This window comes from Mustelus asterias, chromosome 8 (genome assembly GCF_964213995.1).
Source record: "Mustelus asterias chromosome 8, sMusAst1.hap1.1, whole genome shotgun sequence".
Lineage (NCBI taxonomy): Eukaryota > Metazoa > Chordata > Chondrichthyes > Carcharhiniformes > Triakidae > Mustelus > Mustelus asterias.
Window position 1 is genome coordinate 8,038,103 of NC_135808.1, and position 24,954 is coordinate 8,063,056.

The 24,954-nt window shown below is 48.3% G+C and overlaps 1 protein-coding gene across 8 annotated transcripts in view; it reads left to right on the forward strand.

Annotated features, from left to right (window-relative positions):
• The window catches only part of LOC144496826 (large proline-rich protein bag6-like), a 126,668-nt gene that overhangs the window by 56,881 nt on the left and 44,833 nt on the right, over positions 1-24,954 (forward strand). For 4 of the 8 annotated variants that reach the window (XM_078217382.1, XM_078217383.1, XM_078217384.1 and 1 more), the window contains exons 6-13: positions 1,248-1,301; positions 6,484-6,558; positions 10,580-10,854; positions 12,949-13,078; positions 15,340-15,534; positions 17,800-18,058; positions 19,219-19,281; positions 24,099-24,203. In XM_078217382.1, the coding sequence (XP_078073508.1) occupies positions 1,248-1,301; positions 6,484-6,558; positions 10,580-10,854; positions 12,949-13,078; positions 15,340-15,534; positions 17,800-18,058; positions 19,219-19,281; positions 24,099-24,203 (1,156 nt within the window). The remainder of the gene's footprint in view (positions 1-1,247; positions 1,302-6,483; positions 6,559-10,579; positions 10,855-12,948; positions 13,079-15,339; positions 15,535-17,799; positions 18,059-19,218; positions 19,282-24,098; positions 24,204-24,954) is intronic. The other 4 variants (XM_078217386.1, XM_078217385.1, XM_078217387.1 and 1 more) reach the window with 2 other exon arrangements.

A 24,954-nucleotide genomic window follows, 5' to 3' on the forward strand; every position in this document is an offset into this window, starting at 1 on the left:
TAGTGCTTTGCGGCCTTGGGCAGAGCAGGAGCCATACCAAGCTGTGATACAACCAGAAAGGATGTTTTCTATGGTGCATCTGTAAAAGTTGGTGAGAGTCGTAGCTGACATGCCAAATTTCCTTAGTCTTGATGAAATCGTGATAACAGTGTCCCCTCCTTCCACTACATACACAATGCGGTAGACATGATGTGAAGCAGATAGTCATTTGTGCAGTATGCTTTCTCGTCTCCCAGATATGTCTGGAAGCGTGTTACATGCAATCAGTTTTGAGGGCCCATTGGCTGTTGCCCATGCGGAGGGGAGTTGGGTTTTTGTCAAGGCAGTGCAAGGGAGGCTACAGATGACGTTACAGCAGCTTCACACATTTAACGGAAACCCCTAGAGTTGGCTTATTCCCTTTTTGGATTGGGGTTGATACAAGAGCAGCGCATAGGAGCGTTGCCCTGAGAGATTGTTCACAACATAATGCGTCTGCGACTCGGTGACTCGCCCTGGACGTTTGTGTCAAGATGTCCGCCTCCCGAGTGAACAGGAAGGCCTGACGTGAGCCACATTGAAGCCTGCCTGGAGTTGGCCTCTTTACCTGAGGAAGAATATCCTCGCCTGAGAGGGAATGCATCGGACGTTTACGAGATTGCTCCTTCGGATCAAAGGATTGCCCTGCGAGAAGAGATTAAGTGGACGATGTCCGTATTTTCTGGAGTTTGGAAGGGTGAGAGGTGATCTTATTGAAGCATCTAAAATTCTAAAGGGAGTTGACAGGTAGATGCTGGAAGAGTGCTTCCTCTGGCTGAGGGGTCTAGAACTAAGGGAAGGGCAATTCCACTCTGCCTTTCAGAGGTTGGCCGTTTGAGACAGTTGTGAAGAGAATTATCTTCACTCAAAGGGTAGCGAATGTTTGGAGTTCTCTAACCCAGAGAGCTGTAAGTGCTCAATTGCTGAGCAAATTCAGTTCAAGCATTGATTGATTTCTTTAGTCTGCAAAACATCGAGGATAGGGAGATGGTGAGAGGAGGCGGAGCTGAGGTGGAAGATCGGCCATGATCTTTCTGAAACGGTGGACAGACTGGAAGGGCCGAGTGGCCTACTCCTGTGTATTGGGGCCCACCTGCTAACCTTGTGGTATAATAGGCTAAAATTCCCAGGTGGGGGTGAGCCATACAGGTGCGTCGAGGCTGGCAGTGGCTGCTTGTTTTGTGATTGGTGCTTTTTTCCTTCCTTCCTTTCTTCCCCTTGCACTCAAGAGTGATGGATCGTCGGTGGATGTACACATCAATGTGGAACAGAATCCCATCCAGGTAACTTTGCATTCTCCGCCCTTTCTCTTTAACTGCCCCCCCTCCCCCCATCTATTTTTTTCCTCTTTTTCTCCCTCCCTGGTCCATCGCTTTAGTCCATTCCAGCCATTGGCCACACTTCCTCTGTCTCAGTCATCAGTGCTACTTATAGTTGGAGTGCAGGGTGAAGATACGCAATGGGCAGAGACTGCGCACAGCGTGTTGTAAGTGAACCCAGTTGGCATGTAGCTCATTCCCCCAGCGTCCCAAGGCGTACAGGTAGGGGTGGAGAATAGGTTTGGATGATGATTTACTGACAGACTCTGGAAGCAGGCATCCACTTGGCAAATGTTCATTGGAATTATATTTGCGCTGTGGCCGCACCTTAGCTTTTGCAGATTTGACGTGGACACTGAGCTATCCATTTTGTTTTGTGTACTTTAGGCACCTTCATTGCAGAAACATAGAAGATAGGAGCAGGAGGAGGTCATTTGGCCCTTCGAGCCTGTTCCACCATTCACTACGATCATGGCTGATCATCCAACTCAAAACCCTAATCCTGCTTTTCCCCCATTACCGACAGATTGTGTTTGATTTGATCCAACAGAGGGCAGCGGAGGTTGAAGCTGGTTGGCTGTTGGCGTGAAACTTTGCGTGTTTGGCCAAGTCACTATTTGGCGTGGCACAGTGGGTTAGCACTGCTGCCTCACAGCGCCAGGGACCTGGGTTTGATTCCCGGCTTGTGTCGCTGTCTGTTGCGGAGTCTGCGTGTTCTCCCCGTATCTGTGTGGGTTTCCTTCGGGTGCTCTGGTTTCCTCCCACAGTCTGAAAGACATGCTAGTTAGGGTGTATAGGCCATGCTAAATTCTCCCTCAGCGTACCCGAGTGTGATGACTAGAGGAGTTAATGTAAGCCTACTTGTGCCACTAATAAACTTTAAAACACTTGTCGCGTTGCACACCCCCTCGACATTATTCCTGTCAATCCTATCGGCGTTCGTCTGAACCTTTTTGGGATCCAGTCTCTTCGGCTCACCCTTGGAAGTGACTTTCCTGTTCGCTGGTCTTCTGTGTTCTGGGAGGAAGTTTTATTGAGTCTTTAATCTAAAAACTTCAGTATATACTGAAGTGTGTGCAGGACTATAAGAGCCTTTCGGACGACACATCAAACTGAGATCCTGTCTGTTCGCCTTGGGTGGATGTGAATAATCTCACGATGCAACTGCGAAGAAACGGAGTTTTCCCCAGTATACCATTAATATTTACCCCTCGAGCAACAAATAAAAATCTGATCTCAATCACATTGCTGTTTGTGGGAGCTTGCTGTGCACAGATTCGCTGCTTTTTCTTACATTACAAAGGTTACACTTCGAAAGTTCTGACTGTAAAGCACTTTGGGAAGTCCTTGGGTTGTGAAAGGTGCTATATAAATGCAATTCTTTTTGTAAGCTTTTATTTTCCAAGTGTTGAATGCTTAATACTTGGTGCAAGTGTTCAACCTTTACGAGTGGTTCTCAAACATTTCCTCTGAAAATCTTAATTTTGTCACGCAAGTAAACTCGCTCTCTAACAAATGCCCCGTCCTAACTTCTGAAGGACAATGCTGAAAGTAAGCACGCAGGTACAGAAGGCAGGAAAGGAAGGCAAATGGTATTTTGGCCTTCATAGCGAGAGGATTTGAGTATAGGGATGCTTTGCTGCATTTGTATAGGGTGTTGGTGAGGCTACATCTGGAGTATTGTATGCAGTTTTGGTGTCCTTATCTGAGGAAGGATGTCCTTGCTATAGAGGGAGTACAGCGAAGGTTTACCAGGCTGATTCCTGGGATGGCAGGTCTGTCATATGAGGAGAGACTAAGTCGGTTAGGATTATATTCACTGGAGTTTAGAAGAGTGAGAGGGGATCTCATAGAAACTTATAAAATTCTAACAGGATTAGACAGGGTAGATTCATAAAGAATGTTCCCAATGGTGGGAGGAGTCCAGAACTGGGGGGTCATAGTACGAGATAAGGGGTAAACCTTTTAGGACTGAGGTGAGGAGAAATTTCTTCTCCCAGAAGGTGATGAATGTGTGGAATTCATTACCACAGAAAGTAGCTGAGGCCAAAATGTTGTGTGATTTCAAGAAGAAATTAGATATAACTCTTGGGGCTAAAGGGATCAAGGGATATGGGGGAAGGGAGATCAGGATATTGAATTTGATGATCAGTCATGATCAAAATGAATGGCGGAGCAGGCTTGAAGGGCCGAATGGCCTCCTCCTGCTTCTAGTTTCTATGTAACGTTACTCTACCTGAAAAAGAAGACAGCGTCATCTTTACCGAAATGTGCTCGAGGTGTACAAGTATACTTGATGTGCTCGCAAGCCAGAACAGAAATCCGATGGCCTTGGGGACTTACTCAAAGCCTGGTTTGAAATGTAGAGAGAGAGTGAATTGAATATATGTAGATGCTGACTTTGATGAGTTGAGTAAATGCTTCAGATAATGTGGTGGTGCTGGTCCATTCAGGCTCAGACCAACACCCACTCCACCGTATTTGTACTGGGTTAGCCAACCTTGCTCATGGTGGAATATCACAATTATCCTGATCCCCTGGATGGAAGGAGGAAAAGGATGAACACTTCAGCATCTGATTGCATTCTGCTTATAATGATTTGGTTTATTATTGTCACATGTATTGGGATACAGTTTCTTGCGCGCTATACAGATAAAGCATACCGTTCATTGGGTGCATAGGGCAGAAGGAAAGGATAGAGTGCAGAATGTAGTGTTACAGTCATTGCTAGGGTGGAGAGAAAGATCAACTTAATATAAGGTCCAGCCAAAAGTCTGATGGCAGCAGGGAAGAAGCTGTTCTTGAGTCGGTTGGTCCGTCACCGTAGACTTTTGTATCTTTTTCCCGATGGAAGAAGGTGGAAGAGAGTGTGTCAGGGCTGCATGGGGTCCTTGATCATGCTGGCTGTTTTTCGCAGGCAGCGGGAAGTGTAGACAGAGTCAATGGATGGGAGGCTGGTTTGCGTGATGGATTGGGCTACATTCACAACCCTTCGTAGTTTCTTGCGGTTGGGCAGAGCAGGAGCCATACCAAGCTGTGATAGATCCGGAAAGGATGCTTTCTATGCTGCATCTGAAAAAATAGTTGAGAGTCGTAGTGGACATGCTGAATTTCCCTTAGCCTCCTGAGAAAGTAGAGGCGTTGGTGGGCTTTCTTAACTATAGTGTCGGAGTGGAGGGCCCAGGACAGGACACCTCATCTGGACACCTAGAATGTTGATCTCTCTGTTGAGTTTATTCCTTACCCACCCACTGCCCCAACAGGTTCTGGCAATCTCATTCCTCCTTTGGTTTGGCTTCTAATTTCATTACGACTATAATAAAATGCCCTCCACGTCTTACAAAACAGAGAGAGAGACCCTGGAGCAGGAGCCATACCAAGCTGTGATAAACAGATGGATAGGATGCTTTCTATGGAATGACCATCTCACTGAAATGTGTGCGTGTGTACATGTGTGCGTATGTATGTCTAGGCACGTGTGGTTGGAAGGCCTGAAATGTCCAAACTGTCCCATACTATGGGACATTTTGCAAAATGCAACGCTTGTTGAGGGATTGGGCATTTCAATGTCACGATGCGTGGTGGCATTATGTAACGTCAGATGTAGGGAGGTTTCAGTCTTGCAGCTGATTCCATTCTCACCTGGGCTGTAGAGGGAGAGAGAGCTGGAGCCCTGCTTTCCCCTGTAACTTGGCTCGTTCTTATGTCAGTGGGAGGGTGAATGAACTATCTGCTGGAGGCTCAAACCCAGGATCAGCTGACAAACAACTGGTGCGTTCTCAAAGGGTGCGGTAGAACCAGCCGGGGGGGGGTGCCTCTATCTTCTGCATCTTTGTTTCTTGCGCACCTCCCAGAAAGTGGCTGAGTAGCGAAATTAGCCACGGTGTAGACGGTTTCATTTGCAAGAGAAGCAGCAACGCAATTTTGACAACTTGTTCAACAATCGTGGGGGCACTGGAGAAGGTGCAAGCTCCAAGTGAGAGATTGTGACCAGCGGGAAAGATCGAGTAGAAAAGCAAAGGCTGTCGTGTGACCGAATAGAGATCTTTCAGATTGTGTGAGAAGAGTAAATCTTTCCACTTGTGGGGGAATTCAAAAACGATGAACCCTCAATATAAAGACAGGAACAGCTTTACTTTGGAGAGTGATTAAAGCATGAACTCGCGGCCACGTGCAGAGACCCAGTAGCATAGATGTATTTGGGGGGGAAATGAGAGGTGAATGGAAGCTGATCGGGTGAGATGAAGTGTAGGGTGGGAGCATAAATAAGAGTGTATACCTCCCAGCTGGTTTCTGTGCTGTATATTCACAGGTAATTGGATGAAAATTCTGCTGTGACTGTGTTGGTTTTCCCGCAGGTTTATACAGACCTAATGCATTTCCCATTCCCTGTTCCCTTCACCCACCCCCAATCAGCCATTGCCCTTTTACTAAGAAATTGGAGGGCCATTTTCCACTCGCCTTGGGAGGCAAATCTGCAGTGGAAACGGCACTGCGCCTACAGCCGGTTTAGCTCTTTACCAGCTGGAGGCATAGTGGCCAAGCTCACTCGGTGGATTCGGGCTTGATTTGATTTATTATTGTCACATGTATTAGTGAAAAGTGTTGTTTCTTGTGCACTATACAGACACTAGGAGGCCGCATGCCTATCAGTGCCACCATCGCCGTTATTGCTATTGGGCAAGAGGTGACTCGGGGTGTTCCGAAAGCCACTGTTGTCACAGATGTCCCCTCGCACACCGCATGGCTTTGTCGCCGAATGTCTCGGAACGGGAGGATTTCCCTGCGATGCTTAAAATTAAAAGTGCTTTGTGACTAGGCCAGAACGAAATGATGAAGTTCTACTGATTTGTTATTAATGCAATGGGGGCATTGTCCTCCTTGAAGAGCAGACTTACTTTCCGTGCTCGTTCTCTGAGCACGGTGTGAGGAGGACAAATATCAATCTGACTTCCACGGTTATCAGAATCCGATTGTCTCGTGCTTGTAGAGCACTTGCTTTTACATACACCGGACTCCATGTACAGTAACACGTAGCTTCAATCTCCATCAGTGCGGGGACGTGGCAGAGGGGAATCTAGGCCTCGGGGAGATGGGGGCACTGAGAAGATCCCTGCTGATGATACTTGTCTTTTTGTTTTCGCAGAGTGAGCCGAGAGTTCGCCTGGTGTTGGCCCAGCACATGCTGAGAGACATCCAAGGGATCCTGAACAGACTGGAGGTGAGGCGTCTCAGAGAAACTCTCTATTTAAACTGTCTTCCTTTCTAGAGGAGACCGTGTTGCAGTCGGGATGTCAGTCGAATGCAGTGGTGACTGCTGCGAGTGCCAGCCGTGAGAAATGCATTGAAGAGTGCGCGGTATGAAAGATAAAATGGTGGCATGATTAAAGGGTTAGAGAGTAGGAGTAAATGGGAGTTCTTGGATTGGCGAGATATACCTCAAGCGATCTTGACTTGATTTATCATTGTCACATGTATTGGGATACAGTGAAAAGTATCGTTTCTTGCATGCTAGACAGACAAAGCATACCGTTCATAGACAACATAGGGGAGAAGGAAAGGAGAGAGTGCAGAATGTAGTGTTGCAGTCATAGCTAGGGTGTAGAGAAAGATCAGCTTAATCTAAGGTAGTCCCATTCAACAGTCTGATGGCAGCAGGGAAGAAGCTGTTCTTGAGTCAGTTGGTACGTGACCTCAGACTTTTGTATCATTTTCCCGAAGGAACAAGGTGGAAGAGAGAATGTCCGGGGTGCGTGGGGTCCTTGATTATGTTGGCTGCTTTCCCGAGACAGCGGGAAGTGTAGACAGAGTCAATGGATGGGAGACTGGTTTGTGTGATGGATTGGGCTACATTCACGACCTTTTGTAGTTCCTTGTGGCCTTGGGCAGAGTAGGGGCCATACCAAGCTGTGATACAACCAGAAAGGATGCTTTCTATGGTGCATCTGTAAAGGTTGGTTCGAGTCGGATCAGACATGCCAAATTTCCTTAGTATTCTGAGAAAGTAGATGCGTTGGTGGGCATTCTTAACGAGAGTGTCGGCATGGGAGGACCAGGACAGGTTGTTGGTGATCTGGACACCGAGCATGTTGATCCCTCTCTTTCTTTGTTGATAACTGTTTGCTCCTTACCCACCTACTGCCTCAGCAGGCTCTGGCAATCTCATTTCTCCTTTGGTCTGGCTTCTAATTTTATTGTAAGAAGTCTCACAACACCAGGTTAAAGCCAACAGGTTTATTTGGTAGCAAATACCATAAGCTTTCGGAGCGCTGCCCCTTCGACAGATGGAGTGGTTATCTGTTCTCAAACAGTGCAAACAGACACAGAAATCAAATTACAGAATACTGATTAGAATGCAAATCTCTACAGCCAGCCAGGTCTTAAATGTACAGACAATGTGGGTGGAGGGAGCATTCAACACAGGTTAAAGAGATGTGTATTGTCTCCAGACAGAACAGCCAGTGAAATTCTGCAAGCCAAGGAGGCAAGCTGTGGGGGTTACTGATAATGTGACATAAATCCAACATCCCGGTTTAGGCCGTCCTCATGTGTGCGGAACTTGGCTATCAGTTTCTGCTCAGCGACTCTGCGCTGTCGTGTGTCGTGAAGGCCGCCTTGGAGAACGCTTACCTGAAGATCCAAGGCTGAATGCCCGTGACTGCTGAAGTGCTCCCCCACAGGAAGAGAACAGTCTTGCCTGGTGATTGTCGAGCGGTGTTCATTCATCCGTTGTCGTAGCGTCTGCATGGTTTCCCCAATGTACCATGCCTCGGGACATCCTTTCCTGCAGCGTATCAGGTAGACAACGTTGGCCGAGTTGCAAGAGTAGGTACCGTGTACCTGGTAGATGGTGTTCTCACGTGAGATGATGGCACCCGTGTCGATGATCCGGCACGTCCTGCAGAGGTTGCTGTGGCAGGGTTGTGTGGTGTCGTCGTCACTGTTCTCCTGAAGGCTGGGTAGTTTGCTGCGGACAGTGGTCTGTTTGAGGTCTCCGTGGCTTGCAGAATTTCACTGGCTGTTCTGTCTGGAGACAATACACATCTCTTTAACCTGTGTTGAATGCTCCCTCCACCCACATTGTCTGTACATTTAAGACCTGGCTGGCTGTAGAGATTTGCATCTAATCAATATTCTGTAATTTGATTTCTGTGTCTGTTTGCACTGTTTGAGAACAGATAACCACTCCATCTGACGAAGGGGCAGCGCTCCGAAAGCTTATGGTATTTGCTACCAAATAAACCTGTTGGACTTTAACCTGGTGTTGTGAGACTTCTTACTGTGCTTACCCCAGTCCAACGCCGGCATCTCCACATTCTAATTTTATTATCAGACTGTAATAATATCTTATAAAGCAAAGAGAGAGACCGACCCAGATCCCTGGAGCTCTATCTCACCAATGGCTCCCTCCCCGCTGCTACTGTTTAGGCCCCCTTGCCTTCACTCCTTGTGTTAGCGATATGGCGTTTACCCCCTGTCACTGTCTCATTGGCCAACCATCATTACTTTGGGTTTGTTTTTTTTTCCCTTTTGCAGTCTGAAATTAGGGGGCCTTAAAATTAAACAGGTGGAAATGATTTTGGTTAAAGGTGTTTAAAGTTTCAGGCGAACTTTTGGAGTTTTTTTGTGGTGCCTTGCACTTCACCAGAATACCATAGAGACAGCATCATAGAATCCTTACAATGCAGAAAGAGGCCATTCAGCCCATCGAATCTGTGCCGGCTCATACCCAGGCTTACCCTGTAACCCCAAATATTTACCCGGCCAAATCCACCTAACCCACACATCTTTGGACTGCGGGAGGAAACCGGAGCACCCGGGGGAAACCCACACAGACCCGGGGAGAACATGTAAACTCCACACAGACAGTGACCCAAGGCTGGAATTGAACCCGGGTCCCTGACGCTGTGAGGCAGCAGTGCTAACCACTTTTAAAGACAGAGAGAGATGCTCGGGACCAAAAGCAAGGTGCTGCAAACCAAACCAGAATCATAGAATGATACAGTGCAGGAGGAGGCCATTCGCTCCATCATACTCTGATAGAACTATCCAATTAGTTCCAAATCCTGGCTCCTTGCGCAGAGTCCTGTAATTATTTTCCCTCAAGTCTTTAGCCAATCCTCTTTATAAAGTTACTCCTTTCAGTCGGTGGATTCCAGATCACAACTCACGACAAACATTTTTTCCCTCAACATAGGCACTCCTGTTACATAGAGTTCCTTTTGCCAATCACATTAAGTCGGTGTTCTTTGACCCTTCTGCCACAAGTCCATTTTTTCCTTACTTTATGAACACAGCCCATGATTTTGAGCAACCCATATCAAATCACCCCTTGAAATCTCTGCACCAAGGAGAGCAATCCCAGCTTCTCCACATTTGGACCATTACGTGCAGTTCTGGTCGCCACACTACCAGAAGGACATGGGAGCTTTGGAGAGATTTCAAAGAAGATCCACCAGGATGTTGCGAGGGTGTTGCCTCTGAGGAGAGGTTGAATAAACTCGGATTGTTTTCACTGGAAGGACTGAGGGGGAGACCTGATAGAGGTCTACAAAATTATGAGAGGCATAGATAGTGGATGGATAGTCAGATGCTTTTCCCCAGGGTGGAAGTGTCAATTACAAGGGGGCGCAGGTTCAAGGTGAGAGGGGGAACGTTTAATGGAGATGTGCGGGGGATGTTTTTCACCCAGAGAGTGGCGGGTGCCTGGAACGCGCTGCCAGAGAAGGCGGTGGAAGCAGGGACATTAACAAGAGGCATCTGGATGGGTACATGAATAGGGAGGGAATAGAGGGATACAGACCAAATAAGGACAGAAGGTTTTTTAGTTTAGTTTGCGCATCATGATTGGCACAGGCTTGAAAGGCTGAAGGGTCTGTTCCTGTGCTGTACTTTTCTTTGTCCTTTATAACGGAGATCCCTCATTTCAGCACCGTCCTTATAAATGAAAGCAGGAAATGCTGGAAACACCTAGGGCAGGTCAGGCAGCTTCTGTGGTGAGAGAGAGAGAGAAACTGAGTTAACATGAACAAGTCTCTGAGCTTTCATTCTTGCTTGAGAAGTGAGAATGTTCGAACAATATAGAGAAGTGGTAAGATCATTGCGAGGGATAACAAATCAGAGGAATAAAAATGGCTGCCTTTCATTCGTGTGATTTGAAACCACTTCAAACAAATCTTCGGTTAAGTATTGTCCACTCTGTTTTTTGTAAGTAAAGCCCTGTCCTTCGAAACCTTTCCCAGGGTCATACCAATGGCACTCCGCAGGAGGCAGCCCAGAGCCCCGTGGGGGCTGCAAGCATGACAGGAGAAACTGTGGCACCAACCGCACCGGTCGCAGCCGAGACCATGGAGACGGCCAGCTCAGAGCCCCAAGCAGCTGCAAGTGCCCCGCCTCCAGAAGCTGCAGCGGAGGGTAGCTCCCAGCAGGAGACGACAAGCACAGCGACAGCCACTGAACCCAACGTGGGATCATCCTCTGCTACCACGCAGACCGAAGAAGCACCGCCTGGGCCCAAGTAAGTGTTGGCTGCAAAGCTTATCGACGGGTCAGCTCATTCAGGACTTCTCTCTCCACATGCTTTATGTGTAAAAGGTTAAATGGAAGGGAAAGTGTAGGACATGAGGATTCTTACCGTGAGGTGTTGGCCAAGGCTGGCTGCTGGATCACTCATCTCCCGGATCAGAAGGTAGTTGGTTAAGTCCCACGCCAAGGTCTTGAGTGGGCGGAAAAGACCCTGCTCTTAAAAGACTCTTCTAAGAGGGGGAGGGGTGGGTTAGTTCTGTCTGGTCTCCTGGTCGATAATTATCCCGCAACCAGCATCTCCCAAACAAATTATTTAGCCAATTACCCCATATCAAGTCAATGCAAATCTCCTTTTTAAATCATAGAATCCCTACAGTTCAGAAGGAGGCCATTTGACCCATCAAGTCTGTACCGACCACAATCCCACCCTATTCCCATAAGCCTCATATTTACCCTGATACTTGGGTTAATTTAGCATGGCCAATCCATCTAACCCGCATGTCTTTGGAGTGTGGGAGGAAACCGGAGCACCCGGAGGAAACCCACGCAGACACGGGGAGAACGTACAGACTCCACACAGACAGTGACCCAAGGCCGGAATTGAACCCGGGACCCTGACTCTGTGAGGCAGCAGTGCTAACCACTGTGCTGCGGTGCTAACAACTGTGCTACAGTGCCACCCATAATGGTCTGTACCTTTTTATTCTTTAATTGTGGAAAGGTGCCTGGCATAAAAGGAGGGGGAGGGATTCATTTACCCCCTGGAAATTGGCAAAATTCCTTCATCGATTCTAGGTGTCTGTAATTACCACTATATAAAGAAAAGGTTAAAGTGTTTGTGACTGGTTAAAAATAGCTGAATTTTTTAAATTTAAAGTTCTTTGCAAATGTAAAAGACAGGTGCCTTTATCTCGCAGTTTTCATGACCAGAGAATGTCTCGAAGCTCTTTACAACCAGCCATGTAGTTATTGAAGTGTAATCCCTGTTGTAGATGTCGGAAATGCAGCAGCCAACTGGTGAATAACAAGCTGCCACAAGTGAATGACCTTATAATCCTTTTTTGTGATGTTCAGTGCGGGTGGCGGGTGCAGTTACAACATGAAGAATACATTTGTACAGGTGCATGGGTGGGAAAGGTTTAGAGGGATATGGGCCAAACGCAGGCAAATGGGACTAGTTCAGTTTAGGAAACCTGACCGGCATGGACCAGTTGGGCCGAAGGGCCTGTTTCCATGCTCTGACTCTATGAATATTGTTCCCTGGCACATTCGAAGCCGTGCCAGGGATCTTTTGTCAAACAGGCAGGGGAGACCCCAGGAGGAAGGCCACCTCAAGTGTGCGACACTCCCTCAGTACTGTATTGGAGGCTCCGCGCTGATTTTTATGCTCAATCGTGCAACATGAATACTCCTGTGTTTCAGAAGTGGCAGTGCCTGCTCACTAAACCATGGCTGATTATAATCTTGCCTATAACCTGCGTAATTAGTTCACGTTGATCAAACTGCTGCAGGAGATTAGTTCAAATTCTAGCGAGTTTAAAACTGAGTTTTTTTTTAGTGTCACAAGTACATTCACACTGCAATAAAGTTACTGTGGAAATCCCCTAGTCGCCACGCTCCAGCGCCTGTTCGGGTACACTGAGGGAGAATTTAGCTTGGCCAGTGCACCTAATCAACACGTCTTTCGGACTGTGGGAGGAAGCCGGAGCACCCGGAGGAAACCCACGCAGACACACCGAGAACATGCAGACAGTGACCCAAGCCGGGAATCGAACCCGAGTCCCTGGCGCTGTGAGGCAGCGTTGCTAACCACTGTACCACCGTGCCGATGGTGCGCCATTGAGAAAAGAAGGGGTTGGAATGATGGAAGATGAGACAGATAGGCCTTATTTAATGACATAATTTTCTCATTTAGAAGCTTGCCCATTAGTGCTGAAGGTTATGGGATTGAATAGCTTGGGAAGGACATTGAGGCAGATTTTCAATAGGGTCTTTCTGAGAGAAAGGATAACTGAGGGATACGGCGAGAAGGGTGGGGTCGCTGTTCAAAGTTTTCACACTTGTTTGACGACTTGTTCTCTCTCAGCCACCCGTCCCCGACAGAGTATCTTGAGGTTCTGACCGAGCTCCAGAGGGTGGAGGCCAGACTGCAGCCGTTCGTGCACCGGTACCAGGAGATCCTGAGCACTGCCACGTCCGCGGACTACAACAACAACGTACGGCAACACCGTAACATCGCTTTATTCCTCCCTGCAGCTTTATCTACCGGTTAAACTCTTCAAGCTTTCGGCCAGGGTCGAGGGGTTGGCAGCTTAGGCCCAAGATGAGGGATTTCTTCACTGAGGGCAAGGGGTCTTTAGAATTCACCCTCCCCACAGAGCTCCGGATGCTCAGTGTTACGATGCGGAGGTTGTCCCCCTTTTGAGACGTAACACTGAATCCCCCCCCAAAGAGGAATAACCTGGTAATCTGTGAAAAGTGTGTGGGAAGGTGTGAACTGTCCTTCAGTAACGTTTAGTGGTTAACAAGAACAAAGAACAGTACAGCACAGGAAACAGGCCCTTCGGCCCTCCAAGCCTGTGCCGCTCCTTGGTCCAACTAGACCAATCGTTTGTATCCCTCCATTCCCAGGCTGCTCATGTGACTATCCAGGTAAGTCTTAAACGATGTCAGCGTGCCTGCCTCCACCACCCTACTTGGCAGCGCATTCCAGGCCCCCACCACCCTCTGTGTAAAAAACGTCCCTCTGATGTCTGAGTTATACTTCGCCCCTCTCAGCTTGAGCCCGTGACCCCTCGTGATCGTCACCTCCGACCTGGGAAAAAGCTTCCCACTGTTCACCCTTCATAATCTTGTATACCTCTATTAGATCTCCCCTCATTCTCCGTCTTTCCAAGGAGAACAACCCCAGTCTACCCAATCTCTCCTCATAGCTAAGACCCTCCATACCAGGCAACATCCTGGTAAACCTTCTCTGCACTCTCTCCAATGCCTCCACGTCCTTCTGGTAGTGCGGCGACCAGAACTGGACGCAGTACTCCAAATATGGCCTAACCAGCATTCTATACAGCTGCATCATCAGACTCCAGCTTTTATACTCTATACCCCGTCCTATAAAGGCAAGCATACCATATGCCTTCTTCACCACCTTCTCCACCTGTGTTGCCACCTTCAAGGATTTGTGGACTTGCACACCTAGGTCCCTCTGTGTTTCTATACTCCTGATGACTCTGCCATTTATTGTAGAACTCCTCCCTACATTATTTCTTCCAAAATGCATCACTTCGCATTTATCCGGATTAAACTCCATAACGAACAGAAATATCTGACACTCACTTTATTTATTTATTTATTTAACTAACCAGGAACTTTAACTAAACAAGTAAGATACCGAATAAAATAAGATTCTATTGGAATGTTGTTCAAATAAATACAGTATCCATTCATTAACAACAAATATAATAATTGAATTCAGTCACTCTCAAAAAAAAATACAACTAGGTTTTGTGGCTTTCGGAAACCTTTGGAGTTCCTGTGTTGATTCCTCTAAGTTCTTTCTGATTTGGTACATTTCGCTAGTTAGATCGTGCATTCTCTTAAGAGATATGTGAAGCTGGCAGAGTTGAGAGCTGCTCTCTGTCTCTCTCTCTCTCGAGGCTTGAGAGGTGGCAGTTCTGGGACATAGGTGTCGCTGTTTGGCCAGCATTTATTGCCGATCCCTAGTTGCCCGAGGGTCAACCACATTGCTGTGGCTCTGGAGTCACGTGTACAAAGAACAATACAGCACAGGAACAGGCCCTTCGGCCCTCCAAGCCTGCGCCGCTCCTGTGCCCAACTAGACCATTCGTTTGTATCCCTCTATTCCCAGCCTGTTCACGTGGCTATCGAGATAAGTCTTAAATGATCCCAGCATGTCCGCCTCAATCACCTTGCTTGGCAGTGCATTCCAGGCCCCCACCACCCTCTGTGTAAAATACGTCCCCCTGACATCTGTGTTGAACCTACTCCTCTGGTATAGGCCAGACCAGGTAAGGATGGCAGATTTCCTTCCCTAAAGGACATTAGTGTATCAGATGGGTTTTTCCGACAATCGACAATGGTTTCATGGTTATCGGTAGATTCTCAATTCCAGATATTTTTTATTGATTTCAAATTCCACCATCTGCCGTGGCGGGATTCGAACCCGGGTCCCCAGAACATTAGCTGAGTTTCTGGATTCATAACCTAACGATAATACTACTAGCCCATCACTTCCCCTTTGTGGAAGGAAATTTGCCATCCTTACCCGGTCTGGCCTACATGTGACTCCAGAGCCACATAATGTGGTTGACTCTTAACTGCCCTCAAGCAGCAAAGGGCGGGCAATATGCTGGCCCAGCCAGCGACGCCCATGTCCTATGAATGAATAAAAAAATAAGATGAATGATGTTTGTGCAGCATTATTTATTGTGGCCTTCCTCACTTTTCTTTCCCGCAGATTGATGGCAGGGAAGAAGACCAGAGGATCATCAACCTTGTGGGAGAAGCCCTTCGTTTCTTGGGCAACACCTTTGTGGCTCTGTCTGACCTCCGGTGTAACCTGGCGGCCAACACTCCCCGTCACCTGCACGTGGTGAGGCCGATGTCCCATTACGCTTCACCTGTGGTGCTGCAGCAGGCTGTGCCCATTCAGGTGAGTTGCCACACACTGGCTGCTTCGATCTCGCACAAGGGCGCAGACCAGTCGCTCAGAGAGTAACAGGGCTTGGGACTTCCTGGAAATGCCTTCGTCTGTGAGTGATCAATTTCGTGCGATATTAAGTGTTTTTGACCAATGTAGTTCCTGCAGAAGGGGAGGGCCTCTTTCGAAGTAGGTGCAGACTTGATGGGCCAAATATTTAAAGTTTTTATTTATTAGTGTCACAAGTAGCCTTACATTAACACTGCAATGAAGTTACTGTGAAAATCCCCTTGTCACCACACTCCAACACCTGTTCGGGTATACTGAGGGAGAATTTAGCATGGCCAACGCACCTAACACGCACGTCTTTTGCACTGTGGGAGGAAACAGGAGCACCCGGAGGAAACCCACGCAGACACGGGGAGAAAGTGCAGACAGTCACCCAAGATGGGAATCGAAAGCAGGTCCCTGGTGCAGTGAAGCAGCAGTGCTAACCACTGTGCCACCCTCTTTCTGCAGTGTATGGATTCAACGGATCCCATCTCAGCCTAAAGTTACGGGCCATTCAGCCCCTCCTTTTTTTGTGATAATCTGACAGCTTCATCATCTCTTTTACCGGCACTAGGTTTTTAATTCCCCCTTCTTCCCCTAGAGCCTTGTTCTCTTTATAAAACAGTAGCTTCGTCTGGTTTTCAAACACTCAGCACAAAGGCTCAGCTGTTACTGAAACAATGTTTGAGGAAGCCAGTGTATGTAAATTTAACACATTAGGCTGCTAACACTTTTGAACCGGCTTCACCTGAACAGAAGCGAGCAGCGTTCTTTCCAGCGGCCCCGTAATACTTTTAGCACCTTCTGTATCCTCATGTACATTCCCTTTGCCCCATTCCTCCCCATCCTCATAGTATAACTCTCTGCTGATTCTCTTTGCTCTCAGCTCTGACCAAGGGTCATCCAGACTCGAAACGTTGGCCCTATTCTCTCCCCACAGACGCTGCCAGACCTGCTGAGATTTTCCAGCGTTTTCTGTTTTTGAGCCCGTAAAACTGAACAGCTTTAACTTGTGAAACTCGTTTTACTCCTTTTCGAGATTAATTAGAATCATAGAATCCATACAGTCTTGCTTGCTGCCGGGTTTACGGATCTCAGTCAAGATGGCAGCAGTGGAGGGAGCTAGTTACCCTCTGACTATGGTTTAAGAGCAGCAAAAATCAACCAGTCTTTCAGCTCCCAGTCACTATGTAGTGTCTGTTGGTGGAAAGCCTAAATAGGTCAAAGATAAACTTTAGTTCTAAATAACTTCACATTATTGTCAGATGAAGAATGAGAGGAGATGGGTGGGTGCCATCTTATTGCATGTCAGCGTGAGGCTTCCTTTTCAGGTGTAGAGTGGACACTGGGGCGATGGATTGATGGGTGCCCTGGAAGACTTTGAAGAGTCCATCTGCATCCTGTGTAAGGGAGTAGGTCATACAGTCCACGAGCCCGCTCCTCCATTCAATGACGTGACTGACCTTTAGTGTCAATTGTACCTTCCCATCTTTTTCTCTCTCCCCCCCCCCATATCCTTCGATCCATTTGGTGTCCAAAAAAATCGCTTGATCTCCGATTTGAATGTATTCAGCAACTGAGCATTCGCGTTTCTCAGCAAGAGAATTCCAAAGATCCACCACCCTCTTGAGTGAAGATATATCTCCTCGTTGGCACTGCTGCCTCACAGCGCCAGGGATCGATTCCAGCCTCGGGTCACTGTCTGTGTGGAGTCGGCACGTTCTCCCCATGTCTGCGTGGGTTTCCTCCGGGTGCTCCCGTTTCCTCCCACAGTCCAAAGATGTGTGGGTTCGGTGGATTGAAAGTGCTAAATTGCCCCTTCGTGTCCCGGGATCTGTGGGTTAGGGGACTTAGAGGGGAAAATGCATGGGGTTACGGGGATGGGTTTGAATGGATGCTCTATCAGAGAGTCTGTTCAGACTGGATGGGTCGAATGGCGTCCTGCACTATAAGGATTCAATCTCGGTCTTAAGTGGTCAATCGCCTTAATCGTGAGACTTTGATTGCTGGTTTGCGTCCCTCCATCCAAGGAGAAAGGGTTGTGGCAGAGTACCTAAACGTTTGGGTTGGGGAGAAGGGTGGGGGGTAGGGGGGGGGGGGGGGGGGAGTACTTCTGTTGGCGGGGGACCCTTTTTTTAAGGGAAACGGAAGTGAGTTATTCTGCGACCTTACTCAGTTGCCCCACGGGCACCCCGATACTAAAATTGCAACTTTTTGCTCTTTCAGCAGATCAATGTGGGGACAACAGTCACCATGACGACCAACGGCAACCGGACGCAGCACCCCGCCGAGGGGCAGGCAGCGGCAACCACCCCGCCGACCCCCAACGCTGCTCCTGCCGCCCCGGCGCAGGGCACGGAGCCGCGGGAAACGCCAGAGACCCAGGGCTCGCAGGCCCAGACCCAGACCCCGCATCCCCGGGTCATCCGGATTACCCACCAAACCATGGAGCCCGTTGTCATGATGCAGATGAATCTGCAAGGAGGTAGGGTCGCCCACGGTTATTGCGAGGGCTCAGAGGTGCCCGTTGGTGATTCCTGGCTGCCTTTATCCAACACTGTTCGCGGACCTGAATTTAAATCCAGATGTGAGGGCAAGGGGATATGAGTGAGTAACAAAATAGTTTCAGGCTTGCTCCCATTGCGTCCTTCTGGCGTCCTAATTGTGAATCTTAAGAGGGTTGACCTCCCCTTTTGTGACACTGGGGGCATGCTGGTTATGAGCATTAGGGGTGACACAGTGGTTAGCACTGCTGCCTCTCAGCACCAGGGACCCGGGTTCAATTCCGGCTTCGAGTCACTGTCTGTGTGGAATCTGCACGTTCTCCCCATGTCTGCATGGGTTTCCTCCGGGTGTTCCGGTATCCTGCCACAGTCCAAAGATGAGTGGGTTCGGTTGACTGGCCTTGCTAAATTGATCCTTGGTGTCGAGGGGATTAGAGTAAATACTTGGGGCTGATTCCGGGGATGGCGGGACTGATGTATGAGGAGAGATTGACTAGCTTAGGGTTGTTTTCGCTGTTCAGACGAATGAGGGGGGGATCTCATAGAGATTTATAAAATTCTAACAGGACTAGACAGGGTAGATGCAGGAAGGATGTTCCCGATGGTGGGGGTTTCCAGAACCAGGGGTCACAGTCTGAGGATTCGGGGTAGACCATTTAGGACGCAGAGGAGGAGACATTTCTTCACCCAAAGAGTGGTGAGCCTGTGGAATTCATTACCACAGGAAGTAGTTGATGCCAAAACATTGAATGTATTCAAGAGGCGGCTGGATACAGCACTTGGGGCGAATTCGATCAAAGGTTTTGGAGAGAAAGCAGGATTAGGCTATTGAGTTGGACGATCAGCCAAGGTCGTGATGAATGGCGGAGCAGGATCGAAGGGCTGAATGGCCTCCTCCTACTCCTATCTTCTATGTTTCTATGTTACTGGCTTAAGGCCTGGGTGGGATTGTTGTCGATGCAGGCTCGATGGGCTGAATGGCCTCCTTCTGAACTGTCGGGATTCTATGAACAAGGAGCGGGAGCAGTCCATTTGGCCCTATTTGAGTTTTTGCCTGACATTGTCCAGTATCAGTTGTATGAATACTAAATGTGTCTGTGCGGCCTTGTTTTATTTCCTATGTTTTTCTTTCTCCGAACAGATTCTGTGACGCCTGGGAATGCTTCGGCAACTGCCTCGTCTACCACGGGGAACGCCGGACCAGGTAACGGCCTAGCTCATGACCGCAGCGCATTCATTCCCCTTCCCCGTCAAAATACCGGCGCGCCATATCGTGTCGGTCAGTGACTGAGGAGCAAGTTCTCGGTCTGGGTGAAGCATCAAAGAAAGACTTGCATTTATATAGTGCCTTTCACGACTTTGGTGTACCCCATGGTACACGGCAGCCCATTTATATCCTCCTTGTTCATCTTTCGAGGCAAAGGTGGCCATGCTCATCAGCTGCGGTGTTTGGTAGGGAATTAGTGGGTATATAGGTGGCTGCTCATGTCAACCTACATGTGGAAGGTTCTGCTGCAAACAGGACAAGATGCTGAGTTTTGGACCAGTTTATATTCGATGGAATTTTGAAGGGGATCTAGTTTTTAAAAATTAATTTATGGGATGTGGGCGTCGCTGGCTAAACTAGCATTTATTGCCCATCCCTAGTTCGTAGAATCATAGAAAGCCAACAGTGCAGAAGGAGGCTATTTGGCCCATCGGGTCAGCACCGACCACAGTCCCACCCAGGCCCGATCCCCATCACCCCGCATACTTGCCCCGCTCATCCCTCTAACCTACATCCCAAAACACTACGGGGCAATTTAGCACGGCCAATCCACCTAACCCGCACATCTTTGGACTGTGGGAGGAAACTGGAGCACCCGGAGGAAACCCACGCAGACACGGGGAGAATGTGCAAACTCCACCCAGACAGTACCCCGAGGCCAGAATTAAACCCGAGTCCTTGGCGCTATGAGGCAGCAGTGCTAACCACTGTTCAGCCCATAAGCCCAACACAATACTCGAGGAACAGCATCTCATCTTTTAGTGACCCAAGCCCCTGGGGCTGTGAGGCAGCAGTGCTAACCACTGTGCCACCTTGAGCAGGTGATGGTGAGCCTTGAACCACTGCGATACCTGAGGAGTAGGTACACCCACAGTGCTGTTAGGGTGGGTTACCATTGACGAGAAACTGAACTGGGCTAGCCATATAAATACTGTGGCTACCAGAGCAGGTCAAAAGCGAGGAATCCAGCAGCGAGTAACTCACCTCCTGAAAGCTTGCCCACCATCTACAAGGCACAAGTCAAGAGTATGATGGAATACTCCCCACTTGCCTGGATGGGTGCAGCTCCAACGGCACTCAAGAAGCTTGACACCATCCAGGACAAAGCAGCCCCGCTTGATTGCTGCCTCTTTCACAAACATTCAATCTCTCCACCACCGATCAACAGTGTGTACCATCTACAAGAAGCACTGCAGGAGCTCACCCAGGCTCCTTAGGCAGCACCTTCCAAGCCCACGACCGCTAACATCTAGAAGGACAAAGTGCAGCAAATACCTGGAAGTTCCCCTCTGAGTCACTCACCATCCTGACTTGGAAATATATTGGCCATTCCGTCACTGTCGCTGGGTTAAAATTCTGAAACTTGCTCCCTAACAGCACTGTGGGCGAACTGCAGCTGTTGAAGAAGGCAATGCACCACCACCTTCTCGAGGGCAATTAAGGCTGGGCAATAAATGCTAGCCAGTGATTCCCAAAGCATGAATGAATATTAAAAAAAAACATGGCTAGCCAGTACCCAGTAGTTACAGATTTGCAGACACACTGGAAATGCAACTCAGTGCTGCTGTCAGCCACTGATTCCCCCCAGTCAACACCTTCTGTTATAATCTGCACTGATAATCCAGCTGGTCATGTCAAAATGTTTATTAATTCCTCCTGTCAGCACCATTGTGAATGTTAGTCTTGTTCTTTCCCACATTGGACTCGGGAACTGAAATGAAGCGAAACAAAACTCGAGGCTATCTACCTCATCAGAATTCTTTTTCGTTGCTTTCTTTCTAATAATTGCTGTACTGTTCCAGTACAGAAGCAACACAGGCACCTCACTGACAGTGTGGAAAATAGCTGTATCCTGTCTACCAAAAGCAGAACAAATCCGGTCAGTTGCTGTCCTTAGCCAGCGTGGTGTTGACCATCAGAAAAGATGTCACTGACTATGCTGTCAAGTGGCAGCGAAACATAGATAGGAGCATTCGACCTTTCAAGCCTGCTCCTCTATTCATCACGATCATGGCTGATTGTCCAACTCAATAGCCTAATCCTGCTTTCTCCCCATAATCTTTGATCCCATTCGCCCCAAGAGCTATATCCAGCCACCTCTTGTTCAATGTTTTGAACTACTTCCTGTGGTAATGAATTCCACAGGCTCACCATTCTTTGGGTGAAGAAATTTCTCCCCACCTCCGTCCTAAATGGTCTACCCCAAATCCTCAGCCTGTGACCCCTGGTTCTGGATGCCCCCACCCCCATCGGGAATATCCTCCCTGCATCTTCCCTGTCTAGTCCTGTTAGAATTTTTATAAGTCTCTATCAGATTCCCCCTCATTCATCTGAACTCCAGCAAAAACAATCCTAACGTAGTCAATCTCTCCTCATACATCAGTCCCACCATCCCCGGAATCAGTCTGGTAAACCTTCGCTGCGCTCCCTCAAGAGCAAGACCATCCTTCCTCAGAAAAGGAGACCAAAACTGCACACAATATTCTAGGTGTGGTCTCACCAAGGCCCTGTATAACTGCGACAACACTTCCCTGCTCCTGTGCTCGAAACCTCTCGCAATGAAGGCCAACTATGTCATTTGCCTTCTTTACCAACTGCCACACCTGCGTGTTTACTTCAGCGACTGGTGCACAAGGACACCCAGGTCCCGCTGCACACTCCCCTCTCCCAATTTGCAGTCATTCAGGTAGTAATCTGCTGCTTTGTTTTTGCTTCCAAAGTGAATGACCTCACATTTATCCAATGCTCACCAACGTGCAGTCCCACCAAGGGCATTCGGCCCCAGACTTCATTACAGCTTTGGTCGAGACATGGACAAAAGAACTGAATGTAGGAAGGGAAAGTCAGAGTGACTGCCCTTGGCATCAACTGCCCTTGACCTAGTGTGGCATCTAGGAGCCCGAGCAAGACTGAAGACAGTTTTTGAATCTCTACTGGCTGGAGTCATACCCAGTACAAAGAAAGATGCTTGTGGTCGTTGGAGGTGAATCATCTCGGTCCTTCAACTGAGAGATTTGCTGAACCATTTCAGAGGGCATTAAAGAGTCAACCATATTGCTGTGGGTTTGGAGTCACTTGTAGGCCAAATCAGGTAATGTCCCTAAAGGATATTAAAGTGAATCAGAGGAGTTTTTACGACATTTGACAATGGTCATTAGACTTAATTCCAGATATTTATTGAATTTTAATTTTCATAGAAACCCAACAGTGCAGAAGGAGGCCATTCGGCCCATTGCGTCTGTACCGACCACAATCCCACCTAGGCCCTAACCCCGTAACCCCATGTATTTGTCCTGCTAATCCCCCTGGCACTAAGGGTCTATTTAGCATGGCCAATCCACTTAACCCACACATCTTTGGACTGTGGGAAGAAACCGGAGCACCCGGAGGAAACTCACGCAGACACGGGGAGAATGTGCAAACTCCACACAGACAGTGACCTGAGGCAGGAATTGAAGCCGGGTTCCTGATGCTGTGAGGCAGCAGTGCTAACCGCTGTGCCGCCCCAGACTTTGCCATCTGCCATGATGTGATTCAAACCAGAGTCCCCTCTGGATTACTAGCCCAATGACAATACCACCGCCTCCCCATTGCTACAAGAGTTCCTTAATGTCTTGGGTCCAGCCATCTCCATCTGCTTCATCAAGGACTTTCCCTCCAACATGAGGCCAGAAAAAGAGTGGCAAGTAGCATTCATGTTGCATATGACCATCTAGAAGGATGAATGCAGCGGATACTGGGGAGGGGGCGGTTCTAAGCCTTTGAGTCCTTTCCTAATCCTTGCCACCTGCTACCTCACTCTTTATACAATGCTGCTTTAAACCTACCTCGTTGACCAGGGTTTTGCTCAGATGTCCTGACATCTCTTTGTGAATGAAACCTTGCGTGACAATTGCCATTGTTTTACATGTTAAAAAGCACTTTACAAGTGCAACTTGATGCTAAACAAGTGGTTAGCACAGTGATTAGCACTGCTGCCTCACAGTGCCAGGGACCCGGGTTCAATTCTGGCCTTGAGTGACTATCTGTGTGGAGTCTGCACATTCTCCCTGTGTCTGCGTGGGTTTCCTCTGGGTGCTCCGATTTCCTCCCACACTCCAAAGATGTGTAGGTTAGGTGGATTGGCCATGCTAAATTGCCCCTTAGTGTCCAAAGATGTGCAGGTTAGGTGGATTTGATTTGATTTATTATTGGCACATGTATTAACATACAGTGAAAAGTATTGTTTCTTGTGCGCTATACAGACAAAACATACCGTTTATAGAGAAGGAAACGAGAGAGTGCAGAATGTCGTGTTACAGTCAGAGCTAGGGTGTAGAGAAAGATCAACTTAATGCAAGGTAGGTCCATTCAAAAGTCTGACAGCAGCAGGGAAGAAGCTGTTCTTGAGTCGGTTGGTATGTGACCTCAGACTTTTGTATCTTTTTCCCAAAGGAAGAAGGTGGAAGAGAGAATGTCCGGGGTACGTGGGATCCTTAATTATTGGCCATGCTAAATTGTCCCTTAGTGTCCAAATGTGTGCAGGTTAGGTGGGTTAGCGGGGTTAAGTATGTGGGGTTATGGGGATAGGGCCTGGGGAAGATGCTCTGTCAGAAAGTTGATGCAGACTCGATGGGCTGAATGGCCATCTTATACACTGTAGGGATTCTGTGATCTGCAATGAAAGCATTACACTGTAAGCATGCGTTGTTTGCCAGTGTGCAAATGTCACACCCTGAGAATGACTTCTAACCTCAGTGTCTTTTCTTGTTCAGGTGCCATGCCCCACATTCAGATCCCAGGGATAACACCCGAATTCATGCAGACCATCATGCACCAGATTACCCAGCAGGCTATGGCAGCAGCTGGCGCTAACTCAGGTACAGTGGCGGAGTGGTCGCCTGAAACTAAACATATGATCCTCGACTTTGTAAATGGTGGGGGGGGGGAAATCGATTACCAAAGCGAGGGAGTCGTGCTAAACCATTGCTGATCTCTGACTAATCCTCAACTGGCGAACGGGTCCAATTCTGGGAAGGATTTCGAGGTCCAGTGCGAAGGATGATACCGGGATGAGGCAATTTAAGTTGCGTGTAAAGATTGGAGGAGCTAAGGTTGTTCTCTTCAGAGCTGCGAAGATTGAGGGCAGAACTGGAAGCGGTATTTAAAACTCTGAGGGACTCGAGTCGGGCAAAACAGTTTTTAACCTGGCAAGCTAATCGATAACCAGAGGTCAAAGAATCATAGATTCTAGTGCAGAAGGAGGCCATTTGGCCCATCGAGTCTGCACTGACCACAAACCCACCCAGGTCCTATTCCTGTAACCCCACATATTTACCCTGCTAATCGCCATGACACTAGGGTCAATTTAGCATGGTCAATCAACCTAACATGCACACCTTTGGATGATGGGAGGAAACCGGAGCACCCGGAGGAAACCCACGCAGACACGGAGAACGTGACAGTTACCCGAGACGGGAATTGAACCAGGGTCTCTGGCGCTGTGAAGCAGCAGTGCTAACCACTGTGCCACCTCCGTGCCAACATCCATTTTCTTTTGAAACTGAACAGCCACACAGAAAAAAGCCTCAAGTGTCAGCTTTGCTTGGATGGCAGCATCCAGGTCAGAGC